This window comes from Pristiophorus japonicus, chromosome 22 (assembly GCF_044704955.1).
Source record: "Pristiophorus japonicus isolate sPriJap1 chromosome 22, sPriJap1.hap1, whole genome shotgun sequence".
Classification (NCBI taxonomy): domain Eukaryota; kingdom Metazoa; phylum Chordata; class Chondrichthyes; family Pristiophoridae; genus Pristiophorus; species Pristiophorus japonicus.
In genome coordinates this window covers 65,464,104-65,480,743 of record NC_091998.1, presented here as the reverse complement: position 1 = coordinate 65,480,743, position 16,640 = coordinate 65,464,104, and the positions used below count along the sequence as shown (strand labels likewise).

General features: G+C 47.8%; 1 protein-coding gene across 1 annotated transcript in view; it reads right to left on the bottom strand.

Annotated features, from left to right (window-relative positions):
• Positions 1-352: 352 nt before the first annotated feature.
• The window catches only part of LOC139235123 (protein transport protein Sec24C-like), a 71,764-nt gene continuing 55,476 nt past the window's right edge, over positions 353-16,640 (bottom strand). The window contains exons 20-22 of the mRNA XM_070866317.1: positions 14,244-14,435; positions 6,149-6,238; positions 353-3,284 (exon numbers count right to left, since the gene is read on the bottom strand). Of these exons, the coding sequence (XP_070722418.1) occupies positions 3,144-3,284; positions 6,149-6,238; positions 14,244-14,435 (423 nt within the window). The 3' untranslated portion in view covers positions 353-3,143. The remainder of the gene's footprint in view (positions 3,285-6,148; positions 6,239-14,243; positions 14,436-16,640) is intronic.

The window sequence follows — 16,640 nt, the reverse complement described above, 5'->3', positions numbered from 1 at the left end:
ATTAACCAAGTGACCCCCCCTTGTTGAAGGGGACAGCTATTTTAATTAAACTATAAATCAAATTCCCCCTAAAAAAGGGGCATTAGAACCGATAAATTAACAAATTAAACTTTAGGCATTAATCTGCCCTATAACCTTTGGGACCAGGGTTTGACTGTAACACAGACTGATGGGAGAAAGTCTCCCATCTTTCGGCTATAAGGATGCCAAGGCCATATGCAATCGGAGCGAGTCACAGTCCAATTTGTTAGCAACCCTCGAAGCCCCGGACAGACGGTGGAAACGGAGAACATCGAGCAAGGCCCCCAAAAAAAAGTATTTGAATGCCAGACTGCAATGAAAGCTGGGTGGGTCTCACTTCAAACTTGCAGCTTTATTGCTGTCCCTCCTCTCACCCTTCAAAGTTCGTCTAAAATTCACACAAGTTCAAACAGGTAAAAGACTAAAAGGACAGACTGGTGGGTTCAGATGCTGTGGGTTTAACGGTGTATTCAGTGGAGTTTAATAAGGTATTGCTGGGCATATTTTTTGTAAGAGACTAAGTGTGTGGCCCGGAATTTGTGGAGAGAACGGTATTCGCTGTCATTACCCCTTTGAAACTGACCGCAACTTCAGGATTTAGTGCATGTGCATCATAATGGACATCCTGTCAGTCACTCACTGCTCCAACACTGGCTGCGCTGTGGCCCCTCCCCCGACAGCCGTCAATCAGTGAAACTGACAAATTCAGGCTTTTCCGCGTTCATATCCCATTAAATACCCCATTAAAAATTAGACCCTTTTGGAATAGGTGTAACTGCGATTTAACAGCGTATTGACTGCTAAACAACCGTTCTGGCCCTGAAAAACTAATTCTAACTGTCATGTATCTCACACTACTGTACATAACTGTATCTTACCATGCTATACGTGACTGTAACTAGATATGACCTGTCACCACAAGCTTACCTTACCACCAGGGGTGCACTTGCAGGAGACACTGGATACCTGTCCCAGACAGGTATATAAAGACAGGTCTCAGGCAAGTGTGGCATTCGAGAGCTGTGTAATAAAGGTGCAGGTCCTGAGTGACCTTGACTTCAGCATGTGCCTCGTGTGAGTCTGTACTTTACACTAACTTTGTGGAGTGTCACATTTATTCATATTTTTTTAAACCCAGGGCTTGAGTGCCGATTTTAGCGCTGGGCGTTAGGTTCAGGCTCAAGATCCTAAATTCAGTTTTTACCACCCAAAGATGAGAGAGCAGCGCTAAAAAGTGGCGTTGCACACTCCCCCTCGGGCAGGAGCTCAGGGGGCTGACTGAATTTCCCCCACGGGCAGCTGCCGCCATGCTAGAAAAAAAAGTGAAGGAAAAAAAAATAATTCAAACTTCTCTGACCTGCACACACACTCCCCCCACTCGCAATACGAATAAAAACTTGCAGAAATAAATAGAGAGAAAAATTTCCCTTGCCCTCTGGCCGGTTCCGCCCGAGAACCGCTCTGAGTCCACAGCCAGACCAGCCATGATCTTATTGAATGGCGGAGCAGGCGATGATGTTAGGCTTTTGTCGCCCATCGCCGGCGGTTACGGGCGGCGTCCACAACCCAATTTCGACCCCACAATTTTTAAGAAACTTTGACCATCTTTTTCTCGGGTTGACTTTTCCCCCATGTGAGAACCCCAATCTTTGCTTTGCTCTCTGTACCATTGTTTTAAAAGTTAGAATTAAAGGAGTTTACTCGCTCCCTGGTTCGCTGCCGATGGGAATTCTGCACTGTGATTGGCCGCTGAGACAGCATAGGGTGGCACTGCACTGATCTCAACCAAACTTCCCGCCACGGAGATCGCGAGATCGTTGAGGGAAGCTTACTTCGGGGGGCCAGTGGAGAACACCATTGCTTCTCTGCTGACTGCAAATTCCGGCCAATCAATGTCTTTGTGTTTGCAGTGCAGTGAAGTGTAATTACTGCTTAACGATGCCTTCAATCACCACGCAGCATAAGACCACCTATTTCCACCTCTAACATCGTCCGGCTCCGCCCCTGCCTCAGCTCATCCGCTGCTGAAGCCCTCATCCAAGCCTTTGTTACCCCTAGACTTGACTATTCCAACGCTCTCCTGGCTGGCCTCCCACATTCTACCCTACGTAAACTAGAGGTGATCCAAAACTCGGCTGCCCGTGTCCTAACTCGCACCAAGTCCTGCTCACCCATCACCCCTCGCTGACCTACAAATCCCTCCATGGGCCTCGCCCCTCCCTATCTCTGTAATCTCCTCCAGTCCCACAACCCCCCGAAATGTCTGCGCTCCTCTAATTCTGCCCGCTTGAGCATCCCTGATTATAATTGTAATGTATGCACATAAGGTCTGCCCACCACCAGGTGGGCACTACCATCGGAGGTCCCAGGGTCACAGGTACACTCGTGTTGGGCCCGGTATATAACCTGAACTTCACCTTTGTATCCTCACTTCTGGAAGCCATTGAAGATTGACCTGGTTACATCTGGTCATTGGCTCACAGGACAGAGTTCATTGTATCATTTCATACACTACAATAATCACTCAACCATCGGTGGCCGTGCCTTCTGTTGCCTAGACCCCAACCTCTGGAACTCTCTCCCTAAACCTCTCCGCCTCTCTACCTCTCTTTCCTCCTTCGAGACGCTCCATAAAACCTACCTCTTTGACCAAGATTTTGGTCACCTGCCCTAATTTATCCTTATGCGGTTTGGTGTCAAATATTTTATCTCATAATATTCCTGTGAAGCGCCGTGGGAGGTTGCACTATGTTAAAGGCACTATATAAATACAAGTTGTTGTTGTAAAACAGTAGGAACATTGGTTACGTGGTGATGAACGAATAGTTCGGGGAAGGTTTGCAGCCATTAACTTGCGCAGAAGGGTGGATGGAGTTTGTGCAGACTCCCAGGGCTCTGTGTATCCTGGTGTCAGAGGGACAATGGTGTGTGATACTGTGTGCAGAAGCATTGAACCTCAGAGTTACACCACTGGCCCGCCTTACAGCCAGCGTCCTGCAGCCACCCGAAGCCCGAGACCCCCGTCAGACCCTCCCAGTCCTGGGCGCATCCTCCGCTGGGTATCTACTGGACCCTCTCTCTCCATCTCTGCCCGTGTTCGTCGGCACTGGGCTGGAGGGCTGCTACTGCAGGGACTGCTGAATGCTGAGGTGAATGTGGTAAAGGAAATCTGGGTAGGAAACTCCACCGTCGGGACTCCTGTCTTCGACCAGGAACTGCTGGAATCGGCCCTCTGTCCTGTCCGCCTGTTTCACGATGATCAGCTGGTGAGGCAAGTGAGTAAAAGTAAGAACATAAGAAATAGGAGCAGGAGTCGGCCATTCGGCCCCTCGAGCCTGCTCCGCCATTCAATAAGATCATGGCTGATCTTCGACCTTAACTCCACTTTCCTGCACTGTCCCCATATCCCTTGATCCCCTTAATATCCAAAAATCTATCGATCTCTGTCTTGAATATACTCAAAGACTGAGCCTCCACAGCCCTCTGGGGCAGAGAATTCCAAAGATTCACCACCCTCTGATTTTTGTTGTTGTTGAAGTTTTGCAAAAAGTTATTTATTTCTGATAGATTTCTAGACATAAAAGACATCAAGAGATATTGGGGAAAAGCGGGAATATGGTGTTGAGATAGAGGATCAGCCATGATCATATTGAATGGCGGTGCAGGCTAGAAGGGCCGAATGGCCTACACCTGCTCCTACTTTCTATGGTTCTACGTTTCTATAATACGTACTTGGAATATAATACATTCAATTATAGCACAGACAAGGATAAGTTTATCTGCACATGGGTACTAAGTTGAATGATCAGCCATGATCTTATTGAATGGTGGTGCAGGCTCGAAGGGCCGAATGGCCTACCACTGCACCTAATTTCTATGTTTCCATGTTTCTATGTTCAAAAGCTAAATTTATCTTGGATTGAAACGCTCCATTTGTTGCTGCAGGATGAATGTTTGGAACCTCGTTCTCCTCTCAATTCGTTTCGATGCTGCTCTGTGTACACCACGTTAATTTGAATGGAATCGAAGATCCTCAACTAAACGTGCAAGTAAGCGAGGTTCGGGTCGAGCTCTTTGTGTCTTGGAGGTGCGAGGCAATGAAGCGTAGACTGGCTCTGCCTCACTGACTGTGCAGTCCCCCCCCTCCCCATCTCCCCCCCCCCCCATGCACTCCCCACTGCACGCGCCCAGGTGCAGAGAATGAAGCTGCTGTGATAACGGATTGTCAGCCCGAGGTGTGGGGCAATTTGGGAGCACCTTGTTCACCCTTGGGAGTCGGAAAGTTGCAGAGGGTACTGCTCCCTGGTGTACTGAATGCAAAATTGGCTGAAGTGTTTAAAAATAATAAACAGCAACAATGAAACATAGAAACATAGAAAATAAGGGGTACTGAGGTGAATGATCAGCCATGATCTTATTGAATGGTGTTGCAGGCTCCAAGGGAGCTTTCTCTCCATACCCCTTGATCCCTTTAGCCGTAAGGGCCACATCTAACTCCCTCTTGAATATATCCAATGAATTGGCCTCAACAACGTTCTGTGGTAGAGAATTCCACAGGTTCACAATTCTCTGAGTGAAGAAGTTTCTCCTCATCTCGGTCCTAAATGGCTTAGCCCTTATCCTTAGACTGGTTCTAGACTTCCCCAACATCGGGAACATTCATCCTGCATCTAACCTGTCCAGTCCCGTCAGAATTTTATATGTTTCTACGCGATCCCCTCTCATTCTTCTAAACTCTGGCTGGAGAGTCTAGAACCAGGGGGCACAGTCTCAGGATAAGGGGTCGGCCATTTAGGACGGATATGAGGAGGAATTTCTTCACTCAGAGGGTGGTGAATCTTTGGAATTATCTGCCCCAGAGGGCTGTGGATGCTGAGTCTCTGAGCATATTCAAGACAGAGGTCGACAGATTTTTGGACTGTTGGGGAATCGAGGGATCGGGCGAGAAAGTGGAGTTGAGGTCGAAGATCAGCCATGATCTCATTGAATGGCGGAGCAGGCTCGAGGGGCTGTGTGGCTTACTCCTGCTCCTATTTCTTACGCTTAAGTGAAATAGAAGGGGTCCAACTGACCTCAGCCTTTGGACTAGGGTCAGTCTGGGACTGTGCAAGAAACTAACTACATTACCAGCTCTGCCCGCTCCTGCCACCACAGCTCGGAGCTCTGGGTCACTGTGCTAACCACAGGTCTGTTTTTTTGGTTTAAAGCCAGTGATTTTCCTCAGCAGTTTTCCTATCTCCTGCTCTTAATCTATTGCATCCACACTTGCACAAACACTGATGGGCGTGCAGTACCTTGTCCAAGTGCTCATGAATCCTGAAGGTGTGCTATTCTACTTTGGGGGGCTTCATCAAAACCGAGCCCCCATGCACATCCCCCCCCCCTCCCCCCGCAGCAGGGGTTTCTGGACAGTAATCAGGAGCAGGAAAGCTGACCAAGTTCTCCCTCCAACCCCCGCCCACCAAACTCAGGATAACTGGGGGCCTAAAGTAGCAACTGTCCCACCGCCTCAGCCCCAGCCTAAATCAGATGGGAATCAACTGTGGGATCTTCCTGTTTGGTATCTCACTGACCAAGCCATCCCAGAATAAACCGGTTTAACAATGGGCATCCCAACATAACCAATGGTGCTAAAAGGGCCCACAAAGGAAATGAGCCCTTGATTTTCCTGCCCAAGTGCCAGGCTCGACCCCACTCCCGGTGACATGTTGCCCCACAGTGACCTATTGCCCCCCTCGGTGACCTATTGCCACCCCGCCGTCCGGTGACCTATCACCCCCCGGTGACCAATCACCCCTCCCCCCGTGACCTATCACCCCCCCCTGGTGATCAATCGCCCCCCCCCCCTGTGACCTATCACCCCCCCCCCCCGGTGACCAATCGCCCCCTCCCGTGACCTAGCACCCCCCCGGTGACCAATCGCCCCCCCGCCCCGTGACCTATCACCCCCCCAGTGACCAATCGCCCCCCACTGTGACCTATCACCCCCCCCGGTGACCAATCCCCCCCCCCCCGTGACCTATCACCCCCCTGGTGACCAATCGCCCCCCCCCGCCCCCGGTGACCTATCACCCCACGTGTCCCATTGTTGATGGCACCGGGTTCGAGAAGAAGCGTTGAAACTTGCCTTCAGGAACCTCGCCCTTTGCTTGCGGACGATGGTGATCATGTTTCTGATTTGCCGGGAGTATGGGTTATCCAGCACAGGCAGAGACCCCTGTAACAAAGCAAAGACATCACTTCATTGAACGTTTCCCTGAAGATCGATGTGGTGTCGTCCCTCCCCCCGCCATGGCTGGCATTTATTGACTATTCAATTATTGATTATTCAATTATTCATTGATTATACAACAACAACAACAACAACTTGTATTTGTATAGCACCTGTAAAGTAGTGAAACGTTCCAAATTGCTTCACAGGATGATTATGAGATAAAAATTTGCCACATTAGTAAATATTAGCACAGGTGACCAAAAGCTTGGACAAAGAGGTGGGTTTTAAGGAAAGTCTTAAAGGAGGAGAGAGAGGTAGAGAGGCGGAGAGGTTTAGGGAGGGAGTTCCAGGGCCCCGGCAGCTGAAGGCACGGCCACCAATGGTTAAGCGATTATAATCAGGGATGCTCAGGAGGGCAGAATTAGAGGAGCGGGGGGTGGGGGTTGTGAGGCTGGAGGAGATTACAGAAATAGTGAGATGCGAGGGGGGATTTAAAAACAAAGATGAGAATTTTGAAATCGAGGCGTTGTTTAACCAGCAGCCAATGTAGGTCAGTGAGCACAGGGGGTGATGGGTGAGCGGGTGAACTTAACCAATGCTATTAGTTCTGTTTCCCGACAGGTATCGGCAGCTTGGGGTAATCCACCCGAAGGAGGACACGACATCATCCCGGGAGTCTGGGTCTATGTGAAAAAGTTGCATAAAGAACCTTTGGGTGCCAAGTGGGAGGGACCTTATCAAGTGTTATTGACCACCCAGGCAGCTGTTAAAGTCCAAGGAAAGAAAGCCTGGATCCACGCTTCACACGTTAAACGAGCACCCGTAACTGAAGCTGAAATCTAATAAGGACAATTACATTTTGCGAAAATGTATAAATTTACTGTAGTATTGATTGGAGGTATTCTAGGCATAGGCCTACTTCTTACTAGCCGACCCTCTGCACCAAAGGGAAATAGTAGGGGAGCAAGGGAATTACATGTAAATACCTTTTACTTTTATATTGCTTGTTTATGTTATGCTTAAGGAAAGGTGGTTTACTGGTTGAATTAAGATATTGATTTGGATTAAATTGGAATAAGGTTAATTAACCTACTAAAACCAGACTTCCATTGTGGCCACGATGGAACTCGGGTTGGTGTAAATTTGTGTGGAAGCTACTAGTCCGGACATGTGGCGAAACACATCAACAAATTTTAGAAGGAAACTCTATTAACATGTATGAAATTATTTTGTAGAATGTTTAACCAGTGATACCTGATGTTTTATGATTCAGTTTGTGAAAGAATCAAAGGGGGGATTGATAGAGTATTCAAACAGGCTCATTTAGACAGACTGTGAAAATTCACAGACCCCCAAGTCAAGGCTGCTACATGTTGCATTAACTCATCAATCAACTTGACATTTTCAGACCTTGGGTAGCGAGCCAATAAAACGTTAAAAGACTTTCAATTGAGCCAATAAGGTCAAAGAAGGCGAGTTCTTTTCTGTAAATTGATCCAGGTATAAAGTACAGCCATTTTGACCATGTGTCTCAGTAAGAACAAAGACCTGGCTTGAAGCCAAGCAGTTTGTTACTCTCTGCCGAGATTAAAAAGTTAAAACTACCATCGGAGTTCATATTTAATTGGAAATTAAGAGATCTAACAATTTTGGCGCTGCAAGCAGGATCGCTGAGGAAAGAAACTGAATTTTGGACATCGGACCTACATTGAGGTAAGGACTCCTCTTTTTAAAAAAAGTCCTCGGTCAAAAGTCTAAATTCGCCTCTCCTTCTACGCGATTCCGAAAGCCTCCGGTTTGCGAACCCTCCGGTTGGTAGTCGGCTCGAGGTCACATAGACGTCTAAACTTCGGCGGTGTGTTAGTTAATTAATCACCGACCTATTGATCGGCTAGCAGGCCTACGACTCGAGACCCCAGTAAAGAACTCAGTAAAGAAATGGCAGCAGGAGATAAGGGCAAAGAATTGCCTACAACTGTTAAAGGTGGGCAGGCACCACCTGAAGTTTCGCTAGATTTAATTCTCGAACAGTTGAAAGAATACATAGAGCAACAATTCAACTTATCTAAAACCTGTATTAAGATCGAACAAAAGTACGGAACCTCCAAAGGACAATTAAAAGGGTCTGGGGAAAAACGACCCGTATGAAAAATAAAGAGCGAACTAGATGGTCCCTAGCGGTTATGGGCCAGATCCGAAACTGGAATGAAATTATAATGCGTTCCCAACATGATCGAGAACTGACCAGTACAAAGGACCAATTGCAAGCAGTTTGTGCACAGCTGCGACAGAAAAAGCTTGAACTTGAAAAGCTGGAAGCGGAAGTTAAAGATCTTAAAGGTGAAATTAAAGAATGGAAAAAATCATTAGGTCAAGAGACAGTAATAGGAAAAGGAAAATGTATTGATCAATTCCCAGGGTACCCATGTTTGGATAAATTAAAAGCGCAAACCCGAAGACACGACTGAGGAATAGATACGGTTTCTGAATCCTCCGACAATACAGTGTCGGAGGATGATGAAGAATTAGGGGTGCGCTTTGCCCCGTTTAAAAAAAGACGAGTTGTAGTCAAATCAGAAGAGACTGCGGATGAGGGCGGAACCAAAAAAAACAAAGAAAAAGGGTGTCCGAAGAATACTTAGTTCATGATCCGGCAGACCCAGAGAAAATTGATAAATGGTCCAAGGAATTGCCCAATCCAAAGAAAGGGGGAGTAAAAACGTGGGACCAATTGGACCGCTTAAGAAATATATATCAACTTCATCCCTGGGACGGAGTGCAAATTTTGACCATAATGGTGCCAAAAACACAGGGAAGAAAATTGCACAACAAGGTAGAAGAAGCTTTGGGGCAGAATGAGCAAGAATTAGACACAGGATGGGAAGCGATTAAACACTGGCTGCAAGCCTTCAGTCCAGCTAAGACAGACTGGGGAAAAATTACAGCCTGCCAACAGAAAGGAAGAGAGGAGGTCCTGGAGTATGATGAGCGGTTTAGATGCACGTGGCTAGAACATTCGGGTATGAATAATACGGATGAGGAAATGGATGAACAAGTGTTTGGACCCCTGAAAGCAGCTTTCGTGGCAGGTCTAAAGCCAGAACTGTCCAAAATGCTTAAGGTAGTGTTACCGGACTGGGAAGGTAGAGGAACTACCTTTGCAGCATTGGTGGATCGATGTAACCAATTAGATCGGGATATGGGAGCTAAAGTCCGAGCTGTACAGGCTGTGGGATGGAAATCCCAGGATTCCGATAAACAGTCATTCGGAAAATTACCCGTAAAATGTCATTATTGTGGGAAAGAAGGTCACTGGGCCAAGACGTGCAGGGCGAAACAGCAAGGTCGTGGCTGGGGAAGAGGACGCAGCCAGGGATACAATTCAGCCAACAAGCCAGGCTTGTCACAAGATAACGACCTCATAGAAGCATTTAAGCGACTGACAATACAACAACAGAAGGAGTTACTTGGGATAGCAAAAAACGATTAGAGCCCACCCTGGTCCCCCTCCTCGCACTAATACAACAAAGGGGAGATGGGCTATATATAACTGTGAGGGTGGGCGATAAGGATGTGGACTGCCTTTTAGACACAGGGGTGGAATTAACATGCTTACCCCTACAATATGGAGACTTTTTGCTGTTGGATGGTAGGGCACGTACAGCCTATGGAGTTGGGGGCCATAAAATGGAAATTAAAAGGACAACACCGGTAGTTATAGGGCTGGGTCCACATGAACTAACCACGCCGGTCTGGATAGGCCCAGTAGATCAACCCCTTTTGGGAATGGACGTTCTAATCCAAATAGATTCATCGTTGCATTTCGAGGATGGTCGGGTGACATGGTCAATTAGAACTTTGAAGAAAGAAGAATTGAAGGAACACCCGATATGGGCTAAAGATAAGAACGATTGTGGCCTACTCCAGATGGAGCCTGCGTCATTTACCGGGACCAAGCCTCCATGCACTAAACAGTATCCCATCAGTCCAACTGCCATCGCGGGAATCTTACCGGTTATTCAGCAATTGGAGAAACAAGGGGTGCTTATTAAATTGCATAGCTCCTCCAATAGCCCCGTGTGGCCGGTACAGGAATCTAATGCGACTTGGCGTTTGACTGTCGATTATAGGAAAGCTAACCAGTGTATTGATCAAAAAGCTCCTGTGGTCGCAGATCCCTCCACCATTTTTAATGCCCTCAAACCGGAACATAAATATTTCTCGGTTATAGATATGGCCAACGGATTTTGGTCGGTGCCTCTGGCACCGGAGGTTCGACAGTGGTTTGCTTTCACTGTCCAAGGACAACAGTATACTTGGGCTCGGTTACCACAGGGTTTCCACAACAGCCCTATGGTATTACACGTGGCTTTACAAAGCCATTTGCAAGAATTACCTCCCCTGTCATCCACAGTCATCCAATATGTAGACGATATCCCGCTAGCTTCAAACACGGAAGAACAGCATGAACAAGATTTACGAGCTTTGCTGGATCACCTTCGGCTGAAAGGACATAAAGCCAGCATCGACAAGGCACAAATATCCCAAGAAGAGGTTGTATACGTGGGACAAAAGATTTCACAAAGAAAGAGAGAACTTACCCAGGATAGAACTGCAGCCATTCGGGCTGCTAAAAAACCCACCACTATTCAGGAACTAAGGTCTTTTTTGGGATTGTGTAACTTTAACAGAAATTGGATTGACTCCTTCACACAGCTTGCTCAGCCATTGAATGATATTTTAAAGGGGAAACGTGCCTCTAAAGAAGCCATCACCCTCACTAAGGGACAGCAAGAGGCCTTCCTGAGTTTGAAAAAGGCTTTGTGTTCGGCACCGGCTCTGGGAATCCCCGACAGTGGTAAGCCATTTACCCTGTTTGTCCATGAAAGAAGGATATATGACAGCTATACTGACACAAGAACATGGGGATCGGCAAAGACCTATTGGCTATTATTCGGCAAAACTGGATGCGGTAGCCCTCGGATGGGGAAGTTGCCTAAGGGCCATGGAAGCTACATGTCGAGCGGTAATGACCACTGCGGGTCTAGTCCTCGATCAAAAGCTGATTGTCAAGTGTCCCCACACCGTACATGCTTTGCTGTTTATGAATAGAATGTCTCAGGTGACAGCAGCAAGATGGACCCGCTGGACAGCAGTTTTGGAAGCTCCTAATCTCCATATCGTCCGGGCCAGCCCGGTTAATCCCGCAACTATGCTCCCGATGTCAGAATCGAGGGACCAAGAGTGGGGAGAATGTGAAGAGCATGACTGCGTGGAGATTTTAAAAGAAACAGAAGAAGCAGCCTTAGCAGCAGAGGAGCCTCTGCACAACCCAGACCTCATCCTGCTTACAGATGGTTCCTCCTTTGTTGACAATGGTACCAGAAAAGCAGGATGGGCAGTTACAACCTTATATGAGGTAGTGGCAAAAGGATGTTTACCCTCAGGAACGTCAGCACAACAGGCCGAGTTATGGGCCCTGTCAGAAGCATGTCGAATAGCAGAAGGACAGACAGCTAATGTCTACACAGATTCGCATTGTGCTTTTGGAGTCGCTCACGACTTTGGTCTGTTATGGCGGAAAAGAGGATTCCTCACTGCTGCTGGTACACCTATCCGAAATGGAAAAGAAGTCCGAGACTTACTGGAGGCCATACAATTACCTCAGGAAGTGCCCATCCTGAAGTGTAAGGCCCATACCAAGGAAAATACCACAGAAGCACAGGGAAATGCCCCAGCCGACCAGGCAGCTAAAGATGCCGCCTCACAGGGCGTTCCCCCAGAAGAACCAACACAGATGTGCAGATTGAAAGCAAACAAGACCTTCAAACAATGCAAGGCGAGTGCTCCCGAGAGGAAAAATGGACATGGATTGAGGCAGGAATTAAGCTATGTGAAGATGGTGTCTGGAGACAAAGAGACAAAGTCGCGCCACAAGCACTTCTGCCTTTTTTAGCCCAACAGATCCACTCGTGGGGACACTTGGCCTCACAACAGATGACGGCACGGTTCCAGAAAAGCTGGTGGGGTCGGGGATTTAAAAAACACGCCCAAGCTGGTAGTAGACCGCTGTGTGGTCTGCCAGAAATATAATTCTGGACCCATCACGGTAATGCCCCAACTGAGGCCCCCTGCCCCTGTCGGACCATTCCAGCATCTGCAGATTGATTATATATCTCTTCCTTCATGCCAAGGATACACTAACATTCTTGTCATGGTCGACAGATTCTCTAGATGGGTAGAAGCTGTCCCAACTAAAAGAGCCACAGCCAATCACACTGCAAAGGTCTTGTGTAAGGATTACATTCCCCGATGGGGAGTCCCGAGTAGCATTGACTCAGACCAGGGAACACACTTCACAGGTGCTGTCTGCCAAGAAGTCTGTAGGTTACTGAACATTACGTGGGATTTACACTGTCCTTATCATCCACAATCATCAGGACAAGTAGAGCGAATGAATCGAACTCTGAAACAACGGCTTGCCAAATATCACCAAGAAGGAACACCATGGCCCCAGGCGCTACCAATAGTGCTATGTAGTATTAGAGCAACCCTGAACAGAACTACAGGTCTAAGCCCATTTAAAATTATAACAGGAAGACCCATGTCACTGCCAGGAACTATCGATTTACGGAAAGCTGATGTTCACTTAATGAGTGACACTCTGTTATCATACTGTCAGAACTTAACCAATGCTATTAGTTCTGTTTCCCGACAGGTATCGGCAGCTTGGGGTAATCCACCCGAAGGAGGACACGACATCATCCCGGGAGTCTGGGTCTATGTGAAAAAGTTGCATAAAGAACCTTTGGGTGCCAAGTGGGAGGGACCTTATCAAGTGTTATTGACCACCCAGGCAGTTGTTAAAGTCCAAGGAAAGAAAACCTGGATCCATGCTTCACACATTAAACAAGCACCCGTAACTGAAGCTGAAATCTAATAAGGACAATTACATTTTGCGAAAATGTATAAATTTACTGTAGTATTGATTGTAGGTATTCTAGGCATAGGCCTACTTCTTACTAGCCGACCCTCTGCGCCAAAGTGAAATAGTAGGGGAGCAAGGGAATTACATGTAAATACCTTTTACTTTTATATTGCTTGTTTATGTTATGCTTAAGGAAAGGTGGTTTACTGGTTGAATTAAGATACTGATTTGGATTAAATTGGAATAAGGTTAATTAACCTACTAAAACCAGACTTCCATTGTGGCCACGATGGAACTCGGGTTGGTGTAAATGTGTGTGGAAGCTACTAGTCCGGACATGTGGCGAAACACATCAACAAATTTTAGAAGGAAACTCTATTAACATGTATGAAATTATTTTGTAGAATGTTTAACCAGTGATACCTGATGTTTTATGATTCAGTTTGTGAAAGAATCAAAGGGGGGATTGATAGAGAATTCAAACAGGCTCATTTAGACAGACTGTGAAAATTCACAGACCCCCAAGTCAAGGCTGCTACGTGCTGCTCAGCATGTTGCATTAACTCATCAATCAACTTGACATTTTCGGACCTTGAGTAGCGAGCCAATAAAACGTTAAAAGACTTTCAATTGAGCCAATAAGGTCAAAGAAGGCGAGTTCTTTTCTGTAAATTGATCCAGGTATAAAGTACAGTCATTTTGACCATGTGTCTCAGTAAGAACAAAGACCTGGCTTGAAGCCAAGCAGTTTGTTACTCTTTGCCGAGATTAAAAAGTTAAAACTACCATCGGAGTTCGTATTTCATTGGAAATTAAGAGATCTAACAGCGGGACTTGGTGCGAGTTAGGACACGGGGCAGCCGAGTTTTGGATGACCTCTAGTTTACGTAGGGTAGAATGTGGGAGGTCAGCCAGGAGTGCGTTGGAGTAGTCAAGGCTAGAGGTAACAAAGGCATGGATGAGGGCTTCAGCAGCGGATAAGCTGAGGCAAGGGCAGAGACGGGTGATGTTAGAGGTGGAAATACAGGGGTAGAAAGGTGTGCTAACTTGGTCTGCCAATCTACGCAAGGGAGTACTGACCACTCCGCAGTCCACTGCGCTGAAGGAGGGCACACCGAAGACGTTCTGGATCCACTCGGTTGGCGCGTACATGCCAACCCACAGGAACAGGCTCAGTCCGTCCTCCAGCAGGTAGAAGCCCTCTGCCGACAGCCGCTTGTCTGAGCAACGCACTGCCTGGGGCAGGCTCGTCTGACTCTCATCCAGCTCGTGCTGCAATTCAAGCAGAGAAAGGAGGGCAGGTCAGAGCACACCCACAGACCAAATACAGCAACCAACCATTGCCTGCCTTTGACATCGAGCTCGCTCCCCCATCCCCTCGATCCACCCACGTGCTCCCCTCCCTCCCCCACTCCACATGCTCCCCCCTCTTCCCCCCCCCTCGACCCAACCACGTGCTCCCCTCCCCCCCAACCCCTCTCCACCCACCTACGCGTTCCCTTCCCCCCATCCCCTCCCCCAACAGCCGAGATGGAGAGGGTGTCTCACTCTGCCCTTTCCCACCATACTGCTGCACCCAGTTTCGCAGACGTCACTTCTTCCAAAATGTAATTAAATCTCCGCAGCCCCTTTGTCGCCAGGAAGCCTTTCAATCTGTGGATACAATGGTTCCGAGCAGGTCCATCGCAATGGGTGCACAGCACAGCTCATCAAATTCTTTCTCGTTTAATATAGGATCACAGGCCCCGATATTTACTCCAGGCTGAAAGACCGTTGGAAGGGGAGGGGGCAAGCGGGTGAAGGGGTTGGATTAGCGGACGGGAATGTGATTCCCTCCTGTCAACTGCACGTCTGTTACATTTTTTCTACGGTTTCCCGCCCGAGTCAAGTTGCAAGTTGACCGGCTTGGCAGACATCACAGACAGCGGATGCGGGGGGAGATCGCGAGGGGGGCGGGGGGAGATCGCGGGGGGAACTGAGATCGCGGGGGCTGGCCGAGATCGTGGGGGGGGGGGGGGGGGCGGGGGGGAGCGAGGGAGAGCGCGAGGGGTGGGGGGGAAGATCGGCGCAGGGGGGGAAATGGAGATCAGGGGGAGCGGTCAGGTCTGAGGGCCTCCTCGTAGGACTGCTCCTGGGCCTGGCCAAGGGAGCCATCAGCCGGTCCAGGCAGCGGGCGGTCGAGGGGGTCGTTCAGCCCGACTGCCTGCCTCTCTTCCGCGGTTACATCCGAGCCAGGGTGTCCCTGGAGATGGAGCACGCGGTGTCCACCGGCCTTCCGCGAGAGGAGGGACTGGAGTGCATCATTTCAACCGGGAGCAGAATTTTAATTTGATCTGTTAAGTTTAAAGTTTAATTTGTCTAATTTGCCAGTTTTAATGCCCCCCCCCTCCCCCCTTTAGCCAGGGGGCACTTGTATAATTTCTGTTTTTAGTGCCTTAAATTCCCGCCCCCCACAAAAAAAAACGGGCACTGGAAAAAATGTATTTTGGAGTGTGACCCCCCTTGCAGGGGGCATTTGTTTAAAGTGCACAACTAAAAGAGTTGAACTGGTAATGTGTCGTGTGATTATTAAACCTTTATTAATAAACCAGCTAGTTCTTAATAGCAATGTGTTTCATCACAACAAGAGCCTTTTTGCAATCATCTTCAATCTGTGCCCTCTGGTTATCGACCCTGCCGCCATTGGAAACAGATTATCTTTATTTATTGTCTAAATCCTTCATGATTTTAAACACTCGATCAAATCTCCGCTTACCCTTCTCTGCTCTCTGTTCTACAGGGAACATTCCCAGCTTCTCCACGTAACTGTAATCACATTTTATTAAACGCTACCGTGTATAAAGTGTTTGATGGCTACAATAAGCACAGTTTTTCCTTTATTTTTCTCTGTGCGATTATTAAGACCCGCCTGACAAGATAACATGGTGCCAGAAATGCTGAAGGAGCAACATTTCAAAGCAATAACTAAATAGCATGTTGTTTCTTGGAGCAGCTCCCATAACAGAGAGATTAGGGATGGCAAAATCAAATGTTGTGAACAGTTTAAACGAGTTTCCATAAATGCCGAATTATTTGGGCCGTTTCACTACATTGAAGGTATCATATTGGACAAGTTGCTGTTTTGCGCAAGTCTTGCCAAACCATCAGTCCTCCAAGCTTTCTGTGGAGAGTAACTGGGATACTGAAGGAATGATCAGCCATGATCTTATTGAATGGCAATGCAGACTCGAAGGGCCGAATGGCCTACTCCTGCATCTATTTTCTATGTTTCTATGTTATTCACAGGAAGATCAGGCAGAGAAGGCTGAGGGGAGACCTGACTGAGGTGTATAAAATTATGAGGGTCCTGGATAGAGAGCATTGGAAGGACCTGTTTCCCTTAGCAGAGGGGTCAACACCAGGGGATGTAGATATAATGTAATTGGTAGGAGGTTTAGAGGGAATTTGAGGGGAAGTGTCTTCACCCAGAGGGTGGTG